Source organism: Zingiber officinale, chromosome 7B, assembly GCF_018446385.1.
Source record: "Zingiber officinale cultivar Zhangliang chromosome 7B, Zo_v1.1, whole genome shotgun sequence".
In the NCBI taxonomy this organism is placed as follows: domain Eukaryota; kingdom Viridiplantae; phylum Streptophyta; class Magnoliopsida; order Zingiberales; family Zingiberaceae; genus Zingiber; species Zingiber officinale.
The window spans coordinates 98,924,080-98,951,988 of record NC_055999.1 but is presented as its reverse complement, the minus strand read 5'-3'; the positions used below and the strand labels follow the sequence as shown (position 1 = coordinate 98,951,988).

General features: G+C 41.5%; 2 protein-coding genes across 2 annotated transcripts; both read right to left on the bottom strand.

Annotated features, from left to right (window-relative positions):
- Window positions 1-11,290: 11,290 nt before the first annotated feature.
- Window positions 11,291-12,673, bottom strand: LOC122006497 (protein rough sheath 2 homolog). Its single transcript, XM_042562026.1, has one exon. The coding sequence runs from the start codon at window positions 12,437-12,439 to the stop codon at window positions 11,456-11,458; it is 984 nt and encodes a 327-aa protein (XP_042417960.1). The 5' UTR covers window positions 12,440-12,673; the 3' UTR covers window positions 11,291-11,455.
- Window positions 12,674-12,807: 134 nt separating this feature from the next.
- On the bottom strand, window positions 12,808-14,136 carry LOC122006496 (probable carboxylesterase 8). The gene has a single exon (XM_042562025.1). It carries the CDS (start codon window positions 13,997-13,999, stop codon window positions 13,001-13,003), a length of 999 nt encoding a protein of 332 aa, XP_042417959.1. The 5' UTR covers window positions 14,000-14,136; the 3' UTR covers window positions 12,808-13,000.
- Between the last annotated feature and the right edge of the window lie 13,773 nt (window positions 14,137-27,909).

Sequence of the window (27,909 nt, the reverse complement as noted above, 5' to 3'; positions counted from 1 at the left end):
AGACAAAGCTTCCATAAAGAAACTCAAAGTTTAATTATCTCACTATAAGCTTTTAATTTTTTGAAAAAATTAATCAAGTACAGATTTTGGAACCCAGTAAAGGTTCCTTCCTAAAATAACCCTCCTCAAAGCTTTCCAACTCTCAAATAAGTGCAACTAAAAATAAACAGAGAAATAGACACACAAATTTAACCTGGTTACAACCAAGAGGGTTGTTAATCCAGGGCGATAAAAGGCTCAGTAAGAAAACTCCTTCTTTGAAGGCGGAGAAGCCTTGTACACTTTGAGAGCACAGAGGTTACTTAAACAGAGATTACAAGAGTTGGTTTTTCATATTAAAATCGTTGTGCTGTAAAGCTGCTCGAGACCCTCTTTATATAGGGGTTCTAGAGCTTATCGGATGACCTGATCTTCGGGATCAGGTTTTGACTCGAGAGGGATCGGTCGACCGATCCCCAGGTTCGGTTGACCTAACCTGCTGTACCTGCCCAGTCTTCTGTCCAGGTACAGTCTCTGTGGATCGAGCTTAGGTTTGGTCGACCGATCCTTTTGTTCGGTCGACCGATCAGCCAACGATCTCCAGCTGAGTTGGCCCGATCAAACTGCTCGACTTGGTCTCTGGATAACCATGGGTTCGGTCGACCGATCAGTAGGTTCGGTCGACCGATAAGCTTCACCAACGGTTAGCTTTTGACGTGGCAGTCGACGTGTCTGCTGCGGTTGGATTCGGTTAATGAAGGGTTCGGTCGACCGATCAATAGGTTCTGTCGACCGAACTGTTGTCAAGTCAACTCCAATTGACTTGCTCCGGTTCGGCTCCTTGGGTGATTGCGGCCATCCGGAATAGGGCTCACCCGAACCCAGTTCTCGGCCTTCTCCTCGAGCAGGCTTCCGTCCGGCTTCTCGTCCCTCGAACGCCGCGCACATTCTTCTCGCTACACTGGAGTACTCTTCCGCAGCTCTCTCGTCCTTCGGACGCACCGAGCCCGTCGGCTCCCTTCCCGTGCCGTCCTTCTCGCTAGCTGCGTCTTCCGCTCGACTTCCTGTGCTCCTAAGTTCCTGCACACTCAGACACAGGGGTCAGACAAACCGCAGGACCTAACCAACTTGGTTGATCACATCAAAACTACCACGGGGTCCAACAGAAGTTGTGTTTCTTTTATTTTATTTGTCGATCTTGTGATTCGCTTGTTCTTTTTGGTTAAACCTAAGGTTATATAAGGAAATTAAATATAGAATTTCGTTAAGAGGCTTTGTCGAGGCAGTGTTGGATGTTCCCATACCCAAGAAGGTCAAGTGTCTCGTCATGTTTGACCTGAGAGCCGATTTATGAAATAAATATTTAATTAAATTTGTAACCTAGGTGGATTTGGATCTATAATGTTAAGTATCATTTGTGATCCAAGTCTAAACCACTAAGAACAGATAAGTTAAATTTGGAATCAATAATGTTAAGTTCTGTTTGCGATTCCGAATTTAATTTCTAAAGAACACAATAGGTTGTTAGGAAAGGTTCGACACTTGTACAAAAAATTTTGTACAGTGGAACCGGTACGATCTTCCTAGGACCAATTAGTAGAGGTGTGGCCGGCGGCGCCGCCCGATGGTGGTGCCCGCTGGAGGTGGGGGCAGAAGTGCCTGCTGGAGGTGGTGCCCACTAAAGGTGACGGTCGCGGGAGGTGCCAACCACTGGAGGCGGCTGCGGTAGCTGCTGGAAGCGGCGGTAGTGGTGGCAATACTCCTTGGCGACGTCTACGCCGGAGAAGAAAGGGGGAAGTGGTTGTCCAATGCGCCCTTGACCAACGACGACGATGGTTTGCGTGGGGTGGAAGAGAAATGGGGTCGGCAGTAGACATTAAGGACTGACGACGTCGAAGGAGGCCGGCAGCCGACCTTGGTGGCCTCCTGTGCTCGACGACAGTCCTCCCCAAAACCACGAAGCTCCGCCTCCTCCAAACTTGGGCCCCCCCCCCCCCCGAACCACGAAGAACAAGCCTCCCTATAAACCCACAAGCCCTAATAGTAAAAAGACCCAAATGCCCCTCTCTTCCTCCTTATTTACTCCTATGCCCTAAACTACGTTCGCATCACAAGCCTCCCCCTCAAGTCTAGTCGAAGGAGGTGCAAGTCTGACTGACTGGATAGTCCATTGCAAAGGGTTGAACCCATTGTATAATGGCACACGAGTGGTTGCTGTCGTAATGGTGTCGCACAAGAGATGGTAGCAGTGCTGAGAAAACTATGAAAAAAAATAGTACCGAGTTAAGATAACCGGCCAAGTTCTGAGTAAGCGGCAAAACATTAGGCGAGCGATGAGTAAAATGATAATAGACCGAGCGACACGGAGGATGCCGAGCAGGTGATCGAGAAAGTTTCAGCCAGTCGACCGTAAGATGCTGACCAGACCATCGGAAGGATGTCGATCGGATAGATGTCGAGCGGACGATGCCGAGCGCGCAACTACGAAGTTGGTGACCGGGCGATCGGAAGGATGTCGATCGGGTGGATAGGCGTCGGGCGGACGATGTTGAGCGCGCAACTATGAAGATGCCAATCGAGCGATCGGAAGGATGTCGATCGGGTGGATAGGCGTCGGGCGGATGATGCCGAGCGTACAACTGCGAAGATGCCGACCGGGCGATCGGAAGGATGTCGACATGGTGACCGTAAAATGCCGACCAAAGTGTCAATCGAGCGACGAAAAATAGTGTCGAGCGGCTGCCAAGCAAGCCCTCGGTCGAACGCCAAGTGAGCACATAGGCGAATACAGAGCGAGCGATGAAGCAGCGCCAGCCGGGAGTGGAGCTCGAAAATTGAGCGGGAGCTTAGCCCGTGAAATCGAGTGCGCAAAGATGAAAGTCGTGAACCGAGTAGGCGCCTCGCCTGCGAACTGAACGGGAGTATAGCCCATGAATCGAAAGCTCACAAAAGCAATAGTCGTTAGCCGAGCGGGCGTAGAGCCTATGAGATATTCTGGCCTGAAACCAGCGGAGATACTCTTGTTCGCGACCATTGGAGATATCTCGACCCCGAACGAGGGGGGGGGTGGGAATAAGCTGCTCTGATATGCTCCGTGACCAATGAAGCCCTTTCTACCCCGGACGGGAGAGATATGAGATCCGATGAGCTGATTCGAGACCAGTGAAGATCACTCAATCCTGAACGGGGAAGATAGAATATCTGATATGTTGGTTCGTGACCAGTAAAGACCGCTTGACCCTGAATGGGGGAGATAGGAGATCCGATGGTGACAATAGTTCAACCCCGAATGGAGGAGATAGAAGATCTGATATGTGACGATTGTTCGACCCTGAACGGGTGAGATAGAAGATCCGATATGTGATGATCGCTCGACCCCGAACGGGGGAGATAGGAGATTTGATAAGTCTGGTCCGTAACCAGTGAAGACCGTTCGATCCCGAATGGGGGAGATACATGCTCTGATAAGCTGGTCCGAAACCAGTGATAATCACTCGACCCCGAATGGGGGGAGATAGAAGATCCAATATGTGGCGATCGCTCGACCCCGAACGGGGAAGATAGGAGATTTGATAAGACTGGTCTGTGACCAGTGAAGACCGCTCAACCCCGAATGGGGGAGATACATGCTCTGATAAGCTGGTCCAAAACCAGTGATAATCACTCGACCCCGAGCGGGGGAGATAAATGCTTCTGATAAGCTGGTCGATGAAGACTCGGGTTTAAGGTCGTCGCTCGACCATCGGTGGAGACCTGGGTTTAACGTCGCCGCTCGACAATTTAGTGCAGACATAGGTTTAAGGTCGCTGCTCGACCGTCGATGGAGATCTGGGTTTAACGTCGCCGCTCGACGATTTGGTGAAGACAAGGGTTTAAGGTCGTCGCTCGACCGCCGGTGGAGACCTGAGTTTAACATCGCCGCTCGATGATTTGGTGAAGACACGGGTTTAAGGTTGTCGTTCGACCGTCGGTGGAGACCTGCGTTTAACGTCGCCGCTCGACGGTCTTCACAGGAGTTTATAGTCGCCGCTCGACTCTGGGGTTTATAGTCGCCGCTCGATTCTGGGGTTTATAATCGTCGCTCGACTTCTAGAGCTTGTGGCTCTAATATAACTCAAACCCGGCCAATCGACACGGGAGTCTTCAGAATTGAGCCTGTCGCTTTGATATAATATAATCCTGGCCGATCGGCGCGGGAGTCTTCGCAAATATAATCCCGGCCAATTGGCGTGGGAGTCTTCGCAGATATAATCCCGGCCGATTGGCGTGGGAGTCTTCGTAGATATAATCCCGACCGATCGATGCGGGAGTCTTCGCAGATATAATCCCGGCCGATCAGCTCAAGGTCTTCGTAAATATAATCCCGATCGATCGACGTAGGAGTGTTCGTAGATATAATCTCAACCGTTCAGCTCGGGGTCTTCGACAATGAGCTTGTGGCTCTAATATGATAAAAACCCAGTCGATCAGCACGGAATTCCTCGCTCGGGAAACTATGATAGATTCTATAACCGAAAGAGAATATAACAGAAAAATTGACCTGCCGACCAGCAGAGGATCTGACTCAATTTCTCGACCCCCGAAAACCATGGAGTGAGGAGAATATGATATACTTGTTGAAACCCATCAAGGTCATGAATATGGAAGAATTTTTCGATGTCGTCCATCTTTACGTTCCAGATCAGGTGCGTTCCCACATACGACGCCAAATATGTTCCTGTCGGGAATCTGAGAATATGGACCTACCGATGTGACGTGGTTGGAATGTTGATCGCATCTCCATGACCCGGATGATGAGTTGTCTTCTATGTTGACCAATCCGCCCGAAGCTCTCTGGCCAACAGTACCTGTATCCAGCGATCGGGTTGCCCCGATCCCTGGTACCCCAATGCTCAAGGCGAGTCCCGCGAATGTATGAGCAATCGAATAATAGCAAAACAATGAAATAAATATAAGATGGGTACGATGACGTACCCTGGCACCGGGGGGGCACCCTCGGATGGATTGGTGAGCTGTTCACGATGCTGATCGAGTCGTCGTAATCCGGAATGGTAGATGAACATGTCAGCTGAGAAACTGGATCTACCTAGAGTCGAGCGTGACCCAGGTCCGGAATGCGACACACCGGCAGAGAGATAGTAGTGACATGTAGGTCGAGAGGTGATGTCGGCATGCAAGCTGGGAGATGATAGCGGCGCGCAAGCCGGGATATAATATCGACACGCAAGCTGAAGCACAACCATGGAGGCTCGAGGGCCAGATCAGTGCCGAAAGCGCCCGTCGGCGTGGATCGGATACCAGCTCGGCATCCAAACTGTACGGCAACTCGGATCATGGGATGACAACAGTTATGGAATCGACAGAGGTCGTGAATCGGTCGATGAATGCCACTGGATGCGATGGTCAAAGGGGGATGAGGATGAGAAACACAATCTGGCAGTCGGCAAAGGCAGCGGGGTGGCTGGCCGGGAGTAGTGCTGATGGTCAAAGGTTACCCGCCAAAGGCTGTAGAGCGGACGACAGCGCTAGAAGGCAGAGGCGTGGTCGGCGGCGGTGCCCGATGGCGGTGCCCACTGGAGGTGGAGGTGGAAGCGCTTGCTGGAGGTGGTGCCCTCTGAAGGTGACGGCCGTGGGAGGCACCATCCACTAGAGGCGGCTGCAGTAGCTGCTGGAAGCTGCAGCAGCGGTGGCAATACTTCTTAGCGACGTCTACGCTGAAGAAGTGTATGGCTCAGAAACTTCTTGATGGACTTAGATGTGGTTCCTAGTTTGCCCAAAGTAATCACAATTTATTGTGATAACAGTTGTGCAATAGCAAATTCGAAGGAACCACGAGCCCATAAGGCAAGTAAACACATTGAGCGCAAGTACCACCTGATACGAGATATCGTAAAACGAGGAGAGGTTGTTGTCGCCAAGATTGCATCAACAGATAACCTGGCAGATCCTTTCACTAAGGCCCTTCCGACAAGAGCTTTTGATAGGCATGTTGAGGGGATGGGAATAAGATGTATGACAGTATTTATGGAAGCATAGTCTTTTAGTCTAAGTGGGAGATTGTTGGGATGTATACTATAAGTCTAGCTTTTATATGAACATCTGTTTTGAAATATTTTGAAATGAGAATCACTTTGGTCAAATGTAGTTGTCCATTTTATTTATATTATAGATAATATGGTGTGTGATGTCACACAGAAGAACATGTTATCGGTTCCTTATAAATTATAAATAGTAGCTCACAACCAAAATGGATTGAGGCAAACCATTAGAACGGTTGTAGTGCAATTTGGTATTAGTCTGTCTTAACTATAAAATTATACTAGTACACTATATGTGTATTGAGCAGGACCGTTTGAGGTTGTTCGATTTATACTAACTACATAAAAGAATAGAACCTCTGTTATTATGGATGTGCGTCTTCTTAATCCTTATATAATAACAAGCGTGTATACTTAGTATTTATTTCTTTAACTTATCAATGGGTGAGATTTATTCATTAAATCAATATGCCCAATGAGTTGAGAGATAGTATTATTTATATGGTGTATTATTGATTATAGAAGAAATCTGTGTCCTAATTATTTAGGCTGATGATGTCCCCTTGAGGAGCTCATAAGGATTATCATGTAAAGCCTGCAAGTAGACTTAGTCTGGCATAATGATAAAGTTGAGTGGTACTACTTTTGAAATCAGATGTTAATTAATTGAGTTGTCAGTAACTCATTTAATTAACAGACATACAATATCTTAAACACAGGAAGATTAACACACTTATGATAAAAAAGAACCCATATTGTAATATGGGATTAGTGCGGTAGTTCAATAATAACTCTTTAGTGGTATGTGTTATTATTGATGGACTTAGGTTGAGTGTTCGGGCAAACACAGGAAGCCCAAGCCCATCAGGAGGCCTAAACCAATTCCTCCTCTAGGTCCCTGTTATAGCCTCTATATAAAGCCTCGCATCCACCCATCCACAACTATGTTTAGTTTAACTTAACTTGGTTTGGGTTAACTTAACTTGGTTCGGTTTAACTTAATTTGGTTTGGTTTAACTTAACTTGGTTTGGTTTAACTTGGTTTGGTTTTCTCCATCCTAGAAAGGGAGATTTTTTCTTAACAGAATTCTGTTATTTTTCTTTCTTTGTAACTGACAGCAAAGGTTATAAAAGGAGTAGGTGGTGCCCCCTAAAACTTAATTTTCCACAATTCCCTTCTCCCTTGCTTGTGGTCGGCGCTACTTCCTCTCCACCTAGGGTCGGCGCCCCTCCTTGGTGGCCGGCGCCCCTCACATCTCTTCCTTGTGGCCGGTGCCCCTCCTCCTCCACAACAAGGGTCAGCGCCCCTCCTCCTCTTCCTTGGTGGGCAGTGGTTTGAAGAAGAGGAAAAAGAGGAAGAAGTGGAGAAGAGGAAGAAGAGGAGAAGGAAGAAGATTAGAAGGTGCCCCATCCTAGAGTCTCCTTTTATAACCGACCATTTGAAACCAAGAAAAGAAAGAGAGTGGTGTTGTCTTGGTAGATCGTCGCCCACACGACGTCCAAGAAGAGGAGAGGAATATGGTAGAAGATCAAGAGGTCTTTAGCTACAAAGAAAAGGTACAACTAATTCTTTAATTCTGCTGCGTAATTAGTCGAGTTTTCTTTGTATCGATTTTGAATACTAACACAAGAGGTCAGCGATCTTGTATTTCGATCAATGTGTGCTTTGATCCGTCAAAAACTTACTTGATTGATCAAACACGTATCTGATCAAACATGCGAGTTGCTAGGAATAATTCTGTACTTGTATAATTTTTGTACGAGGTAATTTAAACAGAATGGAATTCTAGCGCTTTCAGACCGACCTTTATCCGGTCGATCCAGTATAAAGAGGTTTATGAGACTAAGTGTCTTTAAGCTCGCCCGATCTTTGCCCGGCCGAGCGTACACATTGAGCTTTATGTTCAACTAACCTTTATTTGGTTGATCCAGTATAAAGAGGATTATGAGGCTAAGTGTCTTTAAGTCTGCCCAGTCTTTGCCTGATCGGGCGTACACATAGAGCCTTATGTTCGATCGACCCTTATCCGACCAATTTAGTATAAAGAGGTTTATGAGGCTAAGTGTCTTTAAGCTCACCCGATCTTTGCTTGGCCGGGCATACACATAGAGCCTTATGTTCGACCGACCTTTCATTCAGTCGTGCAAGTATAAAGATCTTTAGAAGGCTTAAGTGTCTAGAGCGCAGTCGGCCATTTACTGACTGAGCATATTTTAGTTTCAATGTAAAGTCCTAGAGTCCTTATATCCGACTAGATTTGTAACCAGTCGACCTTACCCTAGCGTCCTGCCTTAGGGTCATGCAGGCAAGACCCGAAAACTTTGAGGCTAGGTGATCAATAGAACCAAGTGCAAAATACTCCTTTACCCTAACTTTGACCGCCACATCATCTTGACTTTGACCACCACGTCATCTTCTAGATCCGCTTGATATAACCCGTATCAACGATCATGTTATGGCTTCTTCCTAATATAGTTTCAAGGTGTGTTTTGTCTCCATTTATTCTCCAAATCGTAACCTATCAATCAAAAAATGATAAAGAGCAGATCTACAATAAAGAGTGCAATAATGATAAAATAAGGTGCAACAATATAGAATGTAATCAAAAAATGTAAGTAAATATACGTTAAAATTGTTGGTGCTAGAAGCATTAGCTAATCAAATTTGTGTTTGATATTGGCAAAGGTTCAAAGTTAAACTATGTTGTTTGTTTAACAAGTTGAACTGAGTATGTAGAAAAGTCTTGAATGACCTTAGACAAAGGAAGGTCCTAGTCGAGGCTAGGTAGGTGGAAAGTCCTAGTTGTGGTTAGATAACAAAGTCCTGCTCTAGGGGACTCCGCAAAGTCTTGGCATGTCGAGGGCATTGAGTGAAATCCTATAGTCGAGGACACTAGTTGAAAATTCTGAGAGTTGCGAATACCAGGTGGAAGACTGGATTGGTCGGGGAGCGGATGTCCAACATGAAATCCTAAAGTCTCGGGCGCTGAACAAAAGTCCAAACGGTCTTGATGACCAATCTGGCAAAAGGTAATTTTTCCTGAGAGGAATAGGTGAGGACGCGTTCCCCGAAGAGAGAACAATTGACGTTGGTCTGACCTAAAGTTTTAGTGAAACTTAAAGTCAGGACTGGACAATCCGAAAGCTGTCAAAACTTATCATTCTTTATATATTATTACCTGAACTAACCTTATTTTGCAGAAAAATAACTTGGTAAAAATGGTAGTCCGGGCGCCTAGAGGATGTCCAAGTGCCCGGAGTCCGACCGCTTGGTGCTTTACGCGCCCGAACGATTGAAATTTGATTAACATGCTGAGCTGGAGCGTGATGACTGGTCGACCCACGTCAGTGTTCCAGGTGCCCAGAGGGGGTTCGGGCGCTTGGACGTGGGTAAACTTCAAGGATGAATGTTTGATGAGAGATCGCCACATCAGCACAATCCAGGCACCCGGGAGGGGATCCAAGCGCCAGACAGGGCTATAAAAGAAGGTTTCAACCAACAACTTCATTACATCATTCCAATCATCTTCTGCTCCTATACCCTGCTCAGAAAACGCTTCTACGACGCCCAAAAATTACTCCGACGATCGAAGGCTTGATTCTTCAAATTTGTAGATCGTCAGTACATTTAAATTATTTCAGTTCTTCAAAAGTTGTAAATCTCTACTTGTACTATTTTGAACTGATAGTGATTGTCCATCGAAAACACTCAACGAGTGCGGACTTTGAAGTAGAAATCGTCACAAACTCCGAACCAATTAACTCTTGACCTTGTTAGCATTACATTTTCTTTTCTTTATTCTGCTACCGCTTATCTCTCGAAAGTTTTAAATGAACGTGAAAGTCACGAATACTATTCATCCCCCTAGCGCAACGATCTTACAAAAATAAGAATAAAAGTACTTACAAACTAAGCACATCACTAACCAGTACCTATTACAATATAATTTTTCCTATGTTGTAACCAGCAGTTGCTACAATAGAAAAAATTATGTTGTAACAATTATTAGTTAGTACCTGCTACACTATGTTTGACGAGTAAATTTTGAAATGTTATAATTTTTTATTTGGATTGAACAATAAGACGCATAATATATCATAAGACGTAAAATATAATATTTTTATATTTTTTTAATAATAGTTGTATCCTAATAGGTATATTTTTAAAAAAATCTTATATGACAGTATTAAAACCCAAAATCCTAATTAAAAATATAAATAATTAATTTATAAAATAATTTATTCAATATATATTGAAATACCAAAATACTTGATACTGATAACTTTGTTACAAATAATATATATCGATGTGGTATATATAATTTATTAAATTTTTAAATATTTTTCTATACATTTTTAATTAAAATTTAAAAAATATTTTAAAAAGGACGCCTATTAATTGTTACCTATTTATATATATCATTTACAAAATTTATTGTAAAATAAAAAACATTTCTAACGCGGAAGCAACCAGCTTTTGAATTATGTTTTTTTAACTTAGCCGCTAGATAGTGTTGTCAGTGTCACGCCTACCCAGCACGGATCTGCTCAGTTTGGGGATCTCCGCGAGGTCCAAGAGCGAGAGGCAGGTACTCTCCTCCTCCTCCTCCTCCTCCTCCCCATTCCGACCACACATGACAAGGAGTTGTCGCTGTCTCTCCCGCGCTCATCGCATAGAATTGATCTGTGTTTTCTCGTCTCCCTCCACCACCCACCCACCCACCCGATGCCACATCGTGCCGCGGTGGTGCCGCTACTCTGTCGCGGTGTTGTTTATTGCTTCAGGCCTGCAGACGTGGTGGTGTGAAAAGGACGGGGCCCTGAAGCGTCCCATCTCGCCAAGGGGGTCCTCTGCCCCTGCTGGCTGCTACTAATAGTGAGCAGATAAAAGAGAGAGCAGTGAAAGAAGAGATTAAGACGAGGAGTTTTCACTTTCCAATTCCCACACCACACTACCCTTCAAATGCATCCATCCATCTGGGACTGAGGTCCTCAGGCCCAATCGTCCATGCGACCTGTCCTTTTCACTGCGCAAGCTGCTGGCCGGCTGGCTGGCGGGCTCCTGCTGCCCTTCTAATCTCCCCCATGACTCCGGGCGGTGACAATTCAACTTTTGTCCCTTCGCTTTTAATGGAAAAATTAATTGCTCCGGGCACCACTCAATTCACCCACCACCACCACCTAACGCCTACCATCTTCCCCTTCCTCCAACAAAAGCTGCTCTCTTCTTCTTCTGTACATCTACGGCGTATTATAGATAGTAGAGCTAGTTATTTGACGATGATGAAATATTATCGTGTTAATCCGGGAAACATACAGAGCTGACAGCGATGATAGATACAGCGTGTGGATTCCATTTGGCAAATTAGGAAGACAGAATTAATAAAGTGTGGTTCTTATTGTTAATCGTCGGCATCAACTAGTTTATGTTACATATGCTAAGGAAATTGAAGAATGGAGTGGTCACGAGACGACCCCCGCCCCTCGCCGCCGGCGATTGTCTGGATCAACGAAAGGAGTTTGGTCTGCTTGCGCGCCCACGCCTCCGCCTTTTCCATCTCCTCGGCCTCCGCCTCCGTCCTCAAGTGTCCCATTCTCTCCCTCCACTCCGCATCCGCCCTCTCCAGCCACGCCTTTTCTTCCTCCCTCAGTCGCCGAATCCGCTCTTCCACCTCCTCCACCTTCTCCCGCTTCCTCCGCGCCTTCTCCGTCTCCATTTGCTGCTCCAGCCGGCTCAGCCGCCACGCCGCATCCTTCCGGTGTTGCGCCCAGGCGCGCCGTCCCTCCTCCACCTCCTCGCACAGCCTCGCGACGAGAGACAGCTGGTGCGGCGCGAGCTCCGGCGCCGGAGGCGGCGAGATTGAGAGCGAGAGCGCCACCGACGGCGCCGCCGCCGCGGACGAGGAGCTGCCTGGAGACGGGGAGTGGTCGGCACAGGCCATATTGAGCGCGTGCTTCTCGGCGAAGGTGTGGAGGATGTGTTCGTACGCGCTAGGGGAGGCGGCGCCAGCGGCGGAAACAGAGGGCGGAAAGGCGAAGGGGGAGGAAGAAGAGGAGAACGAAGAGGAGGAGGAAGTGTGGTTGGTATTGAGCTTGAGCTGCTTCTCCTTGAAGACTTCCCACCACTTCCCGAGGCGCTTGGGGGTGCGGCCGGGGAGGTGGGCGGCGATGGCCTTCCACTTGTTGCCGTACCGTGCCTGGAGGGAGATGAGAAGGGACTGCTCGTCGGGGGAGAGCGAGCCCTTCTTGAGGCCCGGACGGAGGTAGTTCCTCCAGCGCTCGTGGCACGACTTGGGGTCGCGGTGGAGCGGGCGCCCCATGCGCTCCGACACCAGCGCCCACTCCTTCGCCCCGTACTGCTTCACGTACTCCCGCAGGAGCGCGTCCTCCTCCGGCTGCCACCGCTGCCGCTCCCTCATCATCCCATCGAACTGAGAGGCAACGCCGTGGATCGACAAGTTAAATACCAATCAATTCAGGCGAGGACGCGACATTGAGGAAAAATGCATGCACCAGCAGTGTCTCTTCTCTGTCACACAAATAGAGAGAGAAAGAGGGGGAGGTGAGGGAGGTGGAGGAGGATGGTAAAAGAAAGATGGGGTATCGGTGTGGATGTGTCGGGGTCTCTCTGGTCACATGATGTTTCGTAGCATTGAATGAGTGGGGGGACTGCTCATTGTTGGGTTGCTCTGCTCCTCTGCCGCTGCTCCCTTCCTTTTCTGGTCCATATGCACCATCCACCATACAAGCAGCACCATGCAGTGCACCAGCCATTTTATATTCTGCTACATTATAAAACTCCCAACTTCATTAATCGGGACCAAGACAACACAGAGACTCCACTGCCCCATTTGGCACAAGTCCATCGTAATCGATCGACAATTGCATTAACCAAATATCCATTATTTACGACCATTATTTCACCTTTTTAAAATCATTGAATTTTTTTATATTTTATTTTATTTCAAAGTTTAGTGGAGCCACTAACAAGCGCTCGCAACGAACGCCCGAACCTCCGCGATTAGGGTTTCCGCCCACTCCGGATCGAGCAGCTCCGCCGCGTGAAACCCTCCTTCGCGAAACTTCGCCACCACGGCGGTGGCGCCGCCGCCGCTTCCTTCCTTCTCCATCATTTCCACGAACTGCCGCTGCCGGTCGACCAACGGATCCCCTTCGCAGCCCGTCACCAGACACATCGGCAGATGCCTCAGCTCCGCCGGAACCGCCGCCACCGGGTTGCAGAATCGATGGTCCCGATCCGCGCCTTCCGGCAGCGCCAGCCTCCACAGCATCTGGTTAGCGCGGAGGGGGAGTATTTGGTCCTCCTCCGACCTCGTCTCCGACGGAGTCATCTCCTCTCCGCCGAAGTAGGGCTGGTTGAGGATCAGCCCCGTGAACTTGACCGGGTGCAGCTCCAGGGCCGTGAGGAGCAGTCCGGCGTGGTACGCCATGTTGGCGCCGGAGCTGCTGCCCATGAGAAAGCAGCGGGAGGCGTCGCCGTGGCGTGCCAGCCACGGATCTCCTCCCCCTCCTCGACCTAATTGGGATCGGAGCCAGAGCACGGCCTCCGCCGCGTCCTCGTACGCGGCGGGGAGGCGGTGCTCAGGCGCGAGGCGGTAGTCGACGGAGACGACCAGGGCGGAGACATGGCGAACCATCGCCTCGCAGAAGGCGTGGTAGAAGGCGGTGCCGGAGCTGAAGACGACGAAGCCGCCGCCGTGGAAGTAGATGATGACGGGGAGCTTGGCGGCTGGAGGGAGGGGGTTGGGGCGGTAGATGCGGAGCCATGTGCCGTTCGGGGGATTGAGGGGGACGTCTCGGGAGAGGACGTCGGCATCGGGTTGATCGCCGGAGGGCGGGAGGACGGGGACCGCGGGGCGGGTGACGGTGCCGTCGGGGTGTTCGACGATTTGGAGGAAGAGGCTGGTGCTTTTCGTGGAGGGAAGACTCTTTTGCGCCCCAGAGACGGATGAGTTCTCCATGGACGAGAACACAGAGAATTAGACTGCGGCGAGGTGGATTTTGAGCTGCAAGTCGATTCAACAGTCAGTCAGCGAACAAACAATTTGTAAGTAAAAATTTTTGGCGTGCTTTACGCAGTACGTCACGAAGCAATTTTGAAAAATTAAATAGATTTTTTAGTATTTTTTTAAAATTTTCTTTGGGGATTTTGAACTTACTTTATTCCTCTGATAGAGAAAGCTTACCAAATGGGCTTTCAAAATGAGTTTACAATTCAAGCATTTGTTTTCATAAAATAAAAAACACGGTCAGAAATCATATAAAAAATTTGATATTCAATCTAAATAGAAAAATGAATGGAAGAGATTTTTTAGATCTGATATATATATATATATATATATATATATATATATATATATATATAAAATTTGAATTTAGCCATCGAATTTATATAATATTTTTTTATTTTATGATATATTATATATATTTAGAGTTTTTGATTTAGAAGTTTAGTTATAATGAGTTTGAGTAAATAAGATTATTTTTTTAGGATTTAAATTTTTTTCTTGAAGACGTTTAAAATTAAAATTTTAGATACTCGTAGGTTATATTATATGTATTTAAAATTTAAGATTTAAAGATTTATGAATTATGTTATAATTTTTTTTTATAATGTTTAAATTTTTTTAAAAAATTAAAAAATTTAGAGTATAGTGTTCATCTCTAAGAAAATATTAATTTTAAAAAAATAATTGCATTTAGGCGTCTGACTCACTGTAGCACACACGAGGCTACGGTCTACAGCAAAGTTCTCGATGTATATAAGTCTTTTTTGTTTTTTGAAAAGAAAAAATTTTTCCTAGCTTTTCATCTTGGTTATTAATATGCATCCTATCTTCTCTTGTAGATAAATTCTTACCTATTGGAGGAGGAATTTAAAATTTTAAAATTTTAATAAATATTTATAAGTTTATTAAAATAATTTATTCATTTATTTTTTTAAAATATATATATATATATATATATATATATATATATATATATATATATATATATAGTAATAGGAGGATGGATAGAATATGAATAGAATAATTTATTTTTTTAAAAAAATTATAGATAATAATAGGATGATAGATCCATATAAATATGGATGGAAAGGAAGGATATGAAAATTTAATAAATAGAAATAGATACGTGGATATAAAATTGCATTCAAATCTTATTCATTTCATTCCAAACATAATAATTCAAGAGTATCGATAGGTCACTATACTTGCGTAATATATTTCATGTGCCTACTATAAACAAAAATCTATTAAGTGTTGTCCGCTTTACGATCGATAATAACGTCTTCTTTGAATTTCATCCGACATTCTGTGTTGTTAAGAATCGGGTCACGAAGAAGGAACTTCTTCGCGAAACACTTGATGGGGGCTTATATCGGCTAAATCGATCTGAGAAATTCAACACCAAATGATGTACTTTTCTCAGAGAGCGCTTCTTAATTACTACATGGCACCACCGACTTGGACATCCATCTTCGGTAGTAGTTTTTTTTGTTATTTGTACTTTCCAGTTACTTGTCTCAGGAAATAAGATAGTTGCTTTTTGTGATGCTTGTCAATATAGGAAAGCTCACAAACAACCATTTCCAAATTCGCAATCTCAAATTACAAGTCCTTTAGAATTAATGCATTCAGATGTTTGGGGTCCATCACAGGTTTTTTGCTCTAATGGATGTTATTATTTTGTACATTTTGTGGATGATTATAGCCGCTATATTTGGATTTATCCTCTCAAGTAAAAATCTGATGTCTTATCGGTATTTATAAAATTTAAAACATTTGTTGAGAACCAATTTGATAGGAAAATTAAAGTCATTCAAATTGGGGTGGCGAATATCGCAATCTTGCTACTGTCATCCACTTACACGGAATTCGTCATCGTCTCTCATGCCCTTACACGAGTGAACAAAATGGAGTTGATGAATGCAAGATCAAACATATTACAGAAATGGGTCTCACCTTACTTGCTCATGCGACTATGCCACTCTACTACTGGGATGAGGCATTTCTCACTGTGGCTTATCTAATCAATCGATTTCCAACTACTACGTTGCATCGTCAGTCGCCTTTTGAGGTCTTTTTCCATTGACCTCCTAACTATGGTTTTTTTTTTCGCACTTTTGGTTGTGCTAGTTATCCTCTGACTCGGCCTTACAATCGTCAGAAACTAGATTTTCGATCTGTCAAGTGTGTATTCCTTGGATACAGTGATACTTACAAAGGATATTGGTGTCTTTATCCACGTACAGGTCGAATTTTTATCTCTCACCATGTTCACTTTGATGAGACCTCATTTCCGTTTGATGCATCACAATCCTTGATGCCCTCTAACTCTATGCCATCAACATCGACTGCGCTGCTTCCTTCAGAAATCTCTATTTGGTCTTCTACTGCTCCAGAGGACTCTTCGCCTACACCTCCTGGTCTTTTAGCTACTTCACCTCCCTCCAGTTCAAATACTACTGACTCTCCATCCCCTACACCTCCATCTGCTGCATCTACCAATGGATCTCTCAAGGTATCGGCTTGCTCCTTGCATCCTATGGTTACTCGTGCTAAATCAAAGGTTGTTGCACATATTGTCACTACGGAGTATTGTGAACCAAGTTGCTTTACCAGCGCCAACAAAGATCCTGCCTGATAGTATTGTGAACCAAGTTGCTTTACCAGCGCCAACAAAGATCCTGCCTAACAAGACACCATGACTTCTGAATTCAATGCCCTCATTCAGAATGGCACTTGGTCACTTGTTCCTCGTACATTTACTCAAAATATTGTTGGTTGCAAGTGGATTTTCAAACTCAAGCGTCAATCTAATGGCACCATCGAGCGTCATAAAGATCGTCTTGTTGCCAAAGGTTTTCACCAATAGCGGGGTATTGACTATGTTGAGACTTTTAGTCCTGTCATTAAACCCACCACATTACGTACAGTTCTTGCTCTTGCTGGCACTCAAGGTTGGCACATCCATTAACTTGATGTTAGTCATGCATTTCTGTATGGGACTCTTCGTGAGGAGGTATATATGTCTTAACCACTTGACTTCACACATCCCGACTTTCCTAATCATATATGCAAACTTCGCAAGGTTATCTATGGTCTCAAATAGGCTCCTCGGGAATGACATGTCACACTACGAGAATCTCTCCTCTCCTTGGATTTTAAGGAATCCAGGTCTAACTCCGCACTATTCCTCTATCACTCAGGTCAGATAACTTCCTATTTGTTGGTTTATGTTGATGATATTATATTCACTGGCAATTCCTTCTCTCATATCTCTGCTACGCTTGCTCAACTGTATGAGAGGTTTCCTCTGAAAAACCTAGGTCAACTTCACTATTTCCTCAGCATTGAAGCTACTCGCGCCCCTCAAGGGCTTTTTCTATGTCAGTCCAAGTATATAGTGATTCTTCTATCTCGGGCTCATATGGAGCATGCCAAGCCCTTACATACCCCAATTGTCTCTGGCTCCTCTCTCTCTCGACATAATGGTGATCCTTTGCTTGAGCCTCACATGTATCGGAGCATTGTTGGTGTCCTGCAGTTCCTCACCCTCACTCGCCCTGAGATTGCCTTTGCAGTTAATCGAGCATGTCAGTTTATGCAGTCTCCTACTTCTTCTCATTGGGTGGCAGTCAAACACATTCTCCGGTATCTTCGGCACACTCCATGCCATGGCCTTCTGATTTGGCCATCTACATCTCTTGGTGTGACAGTGTTCTTCGATGCTGATTGGGCTTGTTGTATCGATGATCATCACTCGACTACCGACTATTGCATCTTTCTTGGTGACAATGTCATTTCATGGAATTCCAAGAAATAACATGTTATCGATCGGTCCAGTACTGAGTCTGAATACAAGACCCTGGCTCATGCTACTGCTGAACTATGTTGGGTACAGTCACTTTTAACAGAATTCCGAGTTCCTTTACCGGAACCACCGATCCTTTGGTGCAACAATATTGGTGTGACATTCTTAACTGCTAATCCGGTGTTTCACGCACGAACTAAACATATTGAGATTGATTTCCACTTTGTTCATGAACGAGTTGCTCACAAGCTACTTCGGATACACTATATTTCTACCCAAGACCAGGTTGCTGATATCTTTACAAAGGGTCTATCGTCACATCGATTTGCTCTTCTCCAAGACAAGCTCACGGTGTGTTCCTCCTCATTTCGCTTGAGGGGGTTGTTAGACATAATAATTCAATGTTCCAAGATCAATCACAATCACAATCAAATCAGGAGAATCATGCTAGCGATAATAATTCAATACTCCAAGATTAAACACAATCGCAATCAGATCAGGAGAATCACATCAGCTCCACAAAATCAGTCAAGTATTAATATTTAATTGTGATTCCATAAATACGTGATTATTCTCTAATTTTAGCATAGTTTCCTAAATACTCAATTAGCATAGCCATATGTATGAATAGAGATTGTAACCTATACAATTAATATAGTGAAAATCCTACAAAAAAAAAAAAAAAAAAACTTACAAAATTCTTCTCCTCAATTATTATTTTTCTTTAATTCTAGCTATCCCTAGTCAGAAACATAGATATAATTTTTATTTATTTATTTTCTTTCTTTCCTCGCAGATGGCGTTATAAAATGAGTTTATTATTCAGGCATTATTAAAAAAAACATTATCATCGATATGGTTTCTGACATATTCAGACATTATTAACTACAAAGCATTATCAATTATATGCATCATCTCACTTGTCAAGTTGTTATATATATCACTGCCATCTATATGCATTTTGATATATATATAGTTCGCACTGATTGACTGTTTAATTTCTGCGCTTAGCTTTGTTTTCTTTATTTATACTTTTAAATTCTACTGTATTACCTTAAGATTATTATATATTAATATTATTGTATCTCTCTAATTAGTGGATGTACAATAAAAGATTTGGATGTGGTTTGTCGATCTCTAGCTTATAGCAAGTAGAAGAGTATATATTTTAAGCTCAGATTTATTATTATTATTATTCATCCTGATTACATGAAGTAAGGTAAATCATGAGATTAACTTCTCTCATAGTCAGATTCACTTATAACTCACTTTCAAGTGATTAGGAGATAAGAGTAATTTTTCTCTAAAAATATGTACTCATCGGAGATTAATCATTGTCTTATTATAATAATTTTGTCATCCTGACCAATTAAGTATTCTATGAAGATCTATATTTTTAATACAATTATAGTAAAAAAAATTATATTCCTCTCATAGTCTCTTTTCAAGATATATAAAGAAAAGTAAATTATGAATTTAATTTAATTATAATCGAGCATCAATAATTAGAAGGCAAAACGAAAGGAGTTTTCGTATATTTTCCATAGAAGAATCTTATGTATGTCATTCATGACATAGTCACTTTATTCTATTATGATAAGGTCCTTATCGATGAAGTTGACTTAGCTACAATTAATTGGCCTAATATAAAACTAAAAATATGAAGTATATAATATTGAAATTGAATTTGAATGAGCAGATGGGAGGAGGAAAGTATTATCTTTTCTATTTAAAATTTAGAATCACTTTAATAATACTTGACTAAAGTATTATATATATATATATATATATATATATGAAAGAGGGTTTGGACAGTTGACGAAGAAAATAGGCAATATAACCGGGCAGCACGGGCTGCATGGTTCGGTCCGTTTAAGATCAAGCAACTTGTTTAAAAAAGCAAAAATAAACGAAGTTCTTTTCTCGATATAGAGAAATTAAAAGAGCAACTAGTTCCCTATTCTTTACAGGGACGAATCTACATTAGGATCATGCCCCACTTTCCCTAAATTTTTTAATAACATATATTTATAGATTTTTTAAAAAATTTTATTAGTATATATATCATTTTATCCAAATTTAAAATATATGTCTAACGATAAATTTTATTTTTATTTTAACACACCTCTAGTTCCAATCTTTATAGGACTCTTTTTTATTTTTATTTTCACATTTCAACTAAATATATATTATATATTTTGAAAGTTTGAAGAGATCATTATTATATAATACATTTAATAATTATTTTGCATCACTTAATATACGTCCCTCCCCCCTAAACCTAAAATCTTAGATCCGCCCCTGATTCTTTATCTCGAATCGTAACAAGAAATTGCATTCCCGATCCTTTCAAACCTTAGAAAGCAATCAATATTTACATTATCCGAGGATGGACTTCAATTTTGTTGGCACAAGCAATCCGCCACTCACCGCCTCTTCTTTGTCGAGGAAGAGATTATTTGTTCCACAGAGCACGGAGTGGAGACAGATGATGGCGGCACTGACCGCGACCGTAGACCGCTCCAAACATGGTCTATCCGACGCTAGAGAAGATGAGGGCGACGACCATGACGACACACACAACGCCAAGGACGGTCCTGTCATCGACAGATCATTTAGCTTTTTACTAAAACGTGTACATAAGTTTATAAAATACTCATTTCACGTACATAACTTCTAAAATGACTAAATCACATATGGAATATCGATTTTACCCTCCGCCTCTCTCTCGTGGTTGTCCGCCTTTTCTAGCTTGGTTGTCGCGTGCATCCGAGCCACGCGTGATTTGTCTTCCCGAAGTGCATGCGTCCGAACCAACACTGACGGTCGGCGATGGTGCATCTTCTTCGTCAAACCTAAACCTAAACACCACAGTGCAACACAGTTCATCTTCTTCGTCAAACTCACGGTGCAACAATTCAACGTGTTTTCGATGTTACAACACTTTGCCACGGTCGATTTCTCTTCCTGACGTGCATTCAAACCAACACCGACGGTCGACAACGGTGCATCTTCTTCATCAAACCTAAACCTAAACACCACAGTATAGCACGATTCAACAACTCAATGTATTTCCTTCGTTGCAGCACAGTGTAGGAACTCAACGAAGACAAACAACCCTCCCCTCTGGACCACTGAAGTCCTAATTGGTGAAACACAACCTTCCTCCTCGTCATCTCCTATTACAACAGTAGAGCGAGGTATGTTATTTATTTGGGTCAGCGCTCAGAGCTTCTTATAGTACAAACCATCCTTATAAATGAAATTTGTGCTTTGGTTTGGTGTAAATCAATGTTTCGGTAGCTCCAAAACTTTCGACACTGTTCCAGCAATTGCAAGCATTCAAGAAAAACTTCAAAGCACAGATAATATTTAAAATCCTACCAAGGACGAAACTTTTCACTGTGATCAATCTAGTGATATATATTGTCTTCTCCTGTATTTTAGTTATCTTTTTTCCTTTTTATATATTATTATTATGAATTGGTAGGAAAAATAACATTTTTAATTTTTGGAAGTCTTTATTTAACTCTTTAAATCAAAACCCTAATTTTGAATTTATCTTATAGATAATTATTTTTAAAAGGATAGATCCTAAAAGATTTATAATACAATTTTAGTAAGATAAACTTTTAATGATATCTTTCTCGACTCAGTTAATGTATTTTTTTTAAATATTTACAATTTTAATAGAATTTTTGTTTGTAATATGGTTAATTTATGATTGTATCAATGTAGGGAAGATTAAATTTTTGATGAGGTGCTCACAATAATGATGCAATATATAGATTCACAAATAGATAATCGAAACAAATCCATTACTCCAAATATAAATTTGGGTACCGACAATATAACACATTCAACTTCATCTAGTGTTATGGTCAATACTAGAGAGACTATTAATTACAAGTTCAATTTGAATGAACAAGCTCCTAGTTTTGAGGATGACCCAGTACTTACGAGTACAGGATTGGAAGATCTTTGTGAGGATACGTGGACTGAACAAGAATATAATGAGAATAGAATGGAAGTGGAATTTCAAATGAATGTTTCTAAGAATGAATTCTTAGCAAATAATATGCATTGTTCATTAGATGAGCCAATAAACACTAATGAATATAGTGACCTTGAAGAGCAGTTTCTATTAGCTGAAGCTGCATATGAAATGAAGACAAGACTTTTTCCATTGCTAATCGAACAAGTAGATGACTCTGTTGAGGAATTTTTTGTTGGTCAAGTAATTGTGTATTTTTTTTAAAACTTTTATTATGTTAACCCAACTAAATTTTAGTAGTACTTACATAAACATATATAAATTAATATTGTAGGTATACGCAACGCAAAAATATTTTAAAGATGCATTTGCTAAATATGCTATGAACAAATGCTTCATATACAAAATAAAGGACATAATGAAGAATAGAGTTAAAGCAATTTGTGATGAAGAAAATTACATATGGACAATAATTACAAGGGGTGATATTGAGTTCATGGTTACAAAATATTTAGCGCGTCATAAGTGTGGTCTTTGTATGGCAACAACTGATCATCCTGCATGCACATCTTCATTTATAGCTTCTCAGATTGAAAGTCATTTTGTGACATCAAAAGATTATAGACCCATAAATATTAAGAATGAGATGAAATCACGATTTAGAGTGAATATATCATATCGAAAGGCATACTATACACATATGAAAACTATAAATAAGGTGGTAGGTGATTTCAATATGGTTTATGGTGATGTCCCTAGACTATTTCGTAAGCTAAAATATAGAAATCCAAATACATACATTGCATTGAAAAGAAATGGTGACAAATTTCATCATTGTTTTTGGGCTTTTGATGCATGTAGAAGAGTTTTTTGAACCTATTTTCAAAAATTAATTGGAATTGATGGTTCACACTTGAGGGGCAAGTACCCGGGTGCATTATTGATGGTCACAACAGTATATAGTAATGGAAATCTTCTTCTAGTTGGCTTTGCAATTGTTGAGGTTGAGTGTAGCTCTACATGGGAGTAGTTTTTAATATGATGTTGTGAACAACAAGTGAGATTGTGAATAATATGTGGATAACTCCTCAGGAGGAGAGATTTTGGTGTGTGCTAAAGTGGGAGAATGTAGGGTTTAAGTTAGGAAACCTTCATTTACCCAAAGGGAGAGATTACCCTCTTGGAAAGGGGAAGAATGAAGGAATCCCTCATTCATGATTTAACATGAAGAACAAGTTGAGGCTATGAGATTAACCTAACTAAACATATTATCAAATATCAAAAAGGGAGAGATTGTTGGTGCAATTTTTCATAGGTCAAAGTTTACCAGGTTGACTAAGTTTGAGTTGGCTCAATCTTGAGTCTTGATGTTTGAATTTTGATATTTGACAATGTATAGAGATTGCAGGTGCAATTGTCCATATGAGATATTAACGATCAAGGGTCAACCAGAAGAGTCAAATAGGTCAAGATTGACAGGATACTTGACGGGAAAGTCCTAACTAGAGGTTAGGTAAGGACAAAACCAATGAGAAGGTTGACAGAAAAAAAATCCAAGTGGTCAGTGTTGGCAGAACACTTGGTGTAGAAAAGTCCTGATGAGTGAAGTCAGACAGTTAAAAAAAGTCTTAGTGAGTGAAGCAAGGCAGTTTGAAAGCCCTAGTAAGTGAAGCCAGACAGATGGAAGTCCTGGTGAGTGAAACCAGGTAGTTGAGAAATCTTGGTGAGTGAAGCCAAGTGGTGAAAAGTCCTAGTGAGTGAAGTCATGTGAAAAACCCTAGTGAGTGAAGTTAGACAGTGTGGAAATCCTGGTGAGTGAAGCCAAACAACAACAACAACAACAACCAAGCCTTTTCCCACTAGGTAGGGTCGGCTGTATGAATCCTTTTACACCATTGAGCTCTATCTCCTATTGTATCATCATCTATATTTAAATAAATTTTATCCTGTTTTATTATTGCTAACCAAGTCTTTTTTGGTCTTCCTCTTCCTCGTTTGATATGCATGTTTATCATAGTTTCACATCGCCTAATTGGAGTATTTATTGGTTGTCTAAGTACATGTCCGTACCATCTTAAACGTGTCTCTCGGAGTTTGTCCTCAATAGATGTAACTCCGACTTTCTCTCTAATGCTCTCATTTCTTATTTTGTCCATCTTTGTATGTCCACACATCCACCTTAACATCCTCATCTCTACAACTCTCATCTTCTGCTCATGTGCTCGAGTCATAGCCCAACATTCAGTTCCATATAACATAGCAGGTCTAACTGTGGTTTTATAGAACTTACCTTTAAGTTTAAGAGGTACTTTACGGCCATATAGAACACTCGACGCTCCCCTCCAGTTCACCCATCCTGCTTGTATTCTATGTAAGACATCTCTCTCAATCCCTCCATCATTTTGTAAAAATGATCCTAAATATTTAAATCTCTCGGTTCCGGGCAACTCGTCCTCTCCTATCTTAACAATTGTTTCATTACTTTTAATATTACTAAACTTAAATTCCATATATTCTGTCTTTAATCTACTAAGCTTAAAACTTTTCCCTTCTAGTGTTTTCCTCCAAGATTCTAACTTAGCATTTACTCCTTCACGTGTCTCATTTACCAAAATAATACCATCTGCAAACAACATGCACCACAGTACTGTGTATTGAATGTGCGCAGTGAGTTCGTCCATAATTAGTGTAACGCCCGCCCTTCTCGTGCTCTGAAGGGGCGACGTTACCAATGCTACATACATACATGCATATGCATATGGGGTCATAGCAGCGGAAGAAAAATTTTCATTTCATTTAATCATATGCATGATAACAACATAATATGGAGAAAGATATCATCTTGTAATATACTAAACATGTGAACATGCTAGAGTCCATAACGTGACTTGATATTCACCACTTGAAACATAATACATGCTTGTCTAACTAGAGCATAAAGTGTACCAAATTATGAAGGAACTAACATGGATATTATTCTCTAGAGTTCATGATAACTAACAAGGTTTCATACAATAAGAAATAGTATAAGTTCACATGCAAAAGTTTAAAGCATATATAAGTCTTGAAAACATAAGCAGATCACTTCCACCATGCCACTGCCACACACACACTTGCCCTTCCTGCTGCTCCCCTTAGTTTATCCATTCTTTACCCTTTTCTGCAGTACAAGGAAATTAAACTATAAGCACATAGGCTTAGTAAGATCCCTTTCCTACTCACAAAACCATGATTCATAACGTGAAAGAAAAAGAACAAAAAAACATGGACAATAAACATTGCATGTGAGAGCATAAGCATAAGGTAATAGCATGTTCATATAGACATTTTAGACATAGCACAAGAGAGTATTAAAACATAGTGTCTGAAAGCATAAAGGAAATCATATAGCATGTTCATATGGGCATTTTAGACATCACTCAAGAGATTATAGAAAACATAGTATATAAAAGCATAAAGAAAAACATATATCATGTTCATATGCAAGATGTTCTTTTGAAAACTCATGATAATGCATATATACAAGATGCTCCTTTGAAAACATATATAACATAGGTACTTAAACATAATCTCAACATGAGGGCCCGGCTTTGTACCACATACATGAATTTGTGCGCATCCTAAATAAATCCGAGGTAGCTAATCTCGAACATATTAGGAACTAGGCCCGTTTCTTTGACCATCGACCTAGGGGCAACTTAGGAGGTCATCCCTTACTAGGCCGTTTCATTGACCATCGACCTAGGGGCAACTTATGAGCCCATCTCATGAACCATTCTTAGGGTCTGGTACAAGTCAATACAAAAGTAAAATAGCATATCATGTTCTTGTCATATCATAAAGCATAGCATGTTCTTGTCATATCATAAAGCATAGCATGTTCTTATCATGTCATAAGGTATAGCATGTTCTTATCATGTCATAAGGTATAGCATGTTCTTGTCATATCATGGAGCATAGCATGTTCTTGTCATATCATGAAGAGTTCTCTTGATCCCAACTTATAGGGAAGCAACTCTTATAGCATATCATCATACATATGTCTTGTATAAACATAACATGGTAATCATGAAGTTCACATTTCACATAGCATATCATAGAGAGTTATTATCATGCATAGTTGGAATCCTTTTTTTTTTTCTTAGAACTTTCTACAAACCCTAATCATGACTTGGCCAAAACTTGCAAGGGTTATGGTCTTGGATCTTAAGCAACATTTTAAACAAGGAAAGCATCACATTAGTAACACATGGTACTTATCATAACATAGGAAACCTTTAGCAACATAAACCCTAGTTTTCTTGGTTTGGCCAAAACCTACATGTCATGGTTCTAGGTTTTTCAAGCAACATTTAAACATGGCTCAGTTATCTAATGTTTCATGATACATAGCACCACATGTGTGACCTTTAGCAAACACAAACCCTAGTTCCTTGGTTTGGCCGAAACCTACATGTCATGGTTCTAGGTCTTTAAGCAACATAAGCATGAAAAACTTAAACTACATCATAGGGAAGATCATACATCATAGAAAATCATGAACAAGCATAGTTAGGTTTTAAAACTTTTCTCTAAACCTTTTTATCTATTCTTGGCTGAAACCTACATGTCATAGTTCTAACTTTTCAAGTAACATATAGCATGAAAACTTAAACTAACATCATCTAGGAGATCATACATCATAAGAAGTCATAAACAAGCATAGCTAGGTTTCAAAACTTTTCTCTAACCTTTTTATCTATTCTTGGCCGAAACCTACATGTCATGGTTTTAGCTTTTCAAGTAACATATGGCATGAAAACTTAAACTAACATCATTTAGGAGATCATACATCATAAGAAATCATGAACAAGCATAGTTAGGTTTCAAAACTTTTCTCTAAACCTATTATCTATCCTTGGCCGAAACCTAAAGGAGATGTTTCTAACTTTTCAAGTAACATATAGCATGAAAACTTAAACTAACATCATTTAGGAGATCATACTTCATAAGAAATCATGAACAAGCATAATTAGGTTTCAAAACTTTTCTCTAAACCTATTATCTATCCTTGGCCGAAACCTAAAGGAGATGTTTCTAACTTTTCAAGTTACATATAACATGAAAACTTAAACTAACATCATTTAGGAGATCATACTTCATAAGAAATCATGAACAAGTATAGTTAGGTTTCAAAACTTTTCTCTAACCTATTATCTATCCTTGGTCGAAACCTAAAGGAGGTGTTTCTACACTTCTTAAGCAACAAGTAGCATGAAACTTTTAACAACCATAGATAATCTCTTATCCTTATCTTGGCCGAAACCTAAAGGCAAGACCCTAGGTTTTTCAAGCAACATTTAAACATAGAAGCATACGTAAGCTACTTGTACTACAGGTGAGGGGAATACTTACATCCTTTCGCTTGGTTTACTAAGGAAGAATACCCTTGCTTGAGAAGTTTTCCTAGGAAGAAGGCTCTTAGCTTGATTTCGGCAATGAGGGAAGAAAAGCTTGAATTTTCGGTGGAGGAAGGAGAAGGAGGAAGGAAGAAGAAAAAAAATAAAATTTTCCTTTCCTTTCTCTAATTTATGCTAAATGAAGGAAGAAGGCAAAACCATCTTTTCATTGGGAAGGAAGAAGGAAACTCAAACTTTTCCTTCTAAGTGAAAGGGGCCTTCACTTTCACCACCCTTAACTAAAATCTCCCTTCTCTTCCTAATAGCACACCCCTGCTGGGGCTACTGGTTATCACCTACAACCACTTACCAAGAGGTTCAAGGTTCAAACCTTAGTCATGCCTCTTTTTGGTTCTTTTTGCTCTTTATTTTTGAAAAGTCTACATAAAGCCTATTTAATCATGCAATAATTTATATAAAATTGCTAGGGATCCTATGGGTGTTACAGTCCCTCATACTTCTTAAAAGTTCGTCCTCGAACTTAGAATAACTCCGGGTACTTTTGTTTCATATCATCTTCACGTTCCTGTTAGCTAGAGCCCTAGAGCCAATCATTTGATGATTGTATTTTGGACTTGTTGTATCATATTCTATATAAATAAAGGCATTTGGTTTTTGGTTA

Excerpts from the sequence above, each read along its gene's own strand:
- LOC122006496 (XM_042562025.1), bottom strand. The coding sequence starts at position 13,999 with ATGGAGAACTCATCCGTCTCTGGGGCGCAAAAGAGTCTTCCCTCCACG.
- LOC122006497 (XM_042562026.1), bottom strand. The coding sequence starts at position 12,439 with ATGATGAGGGAGCGGCAGCGGTGGCAGCCGGAGGAGGACGCGCTCCTG.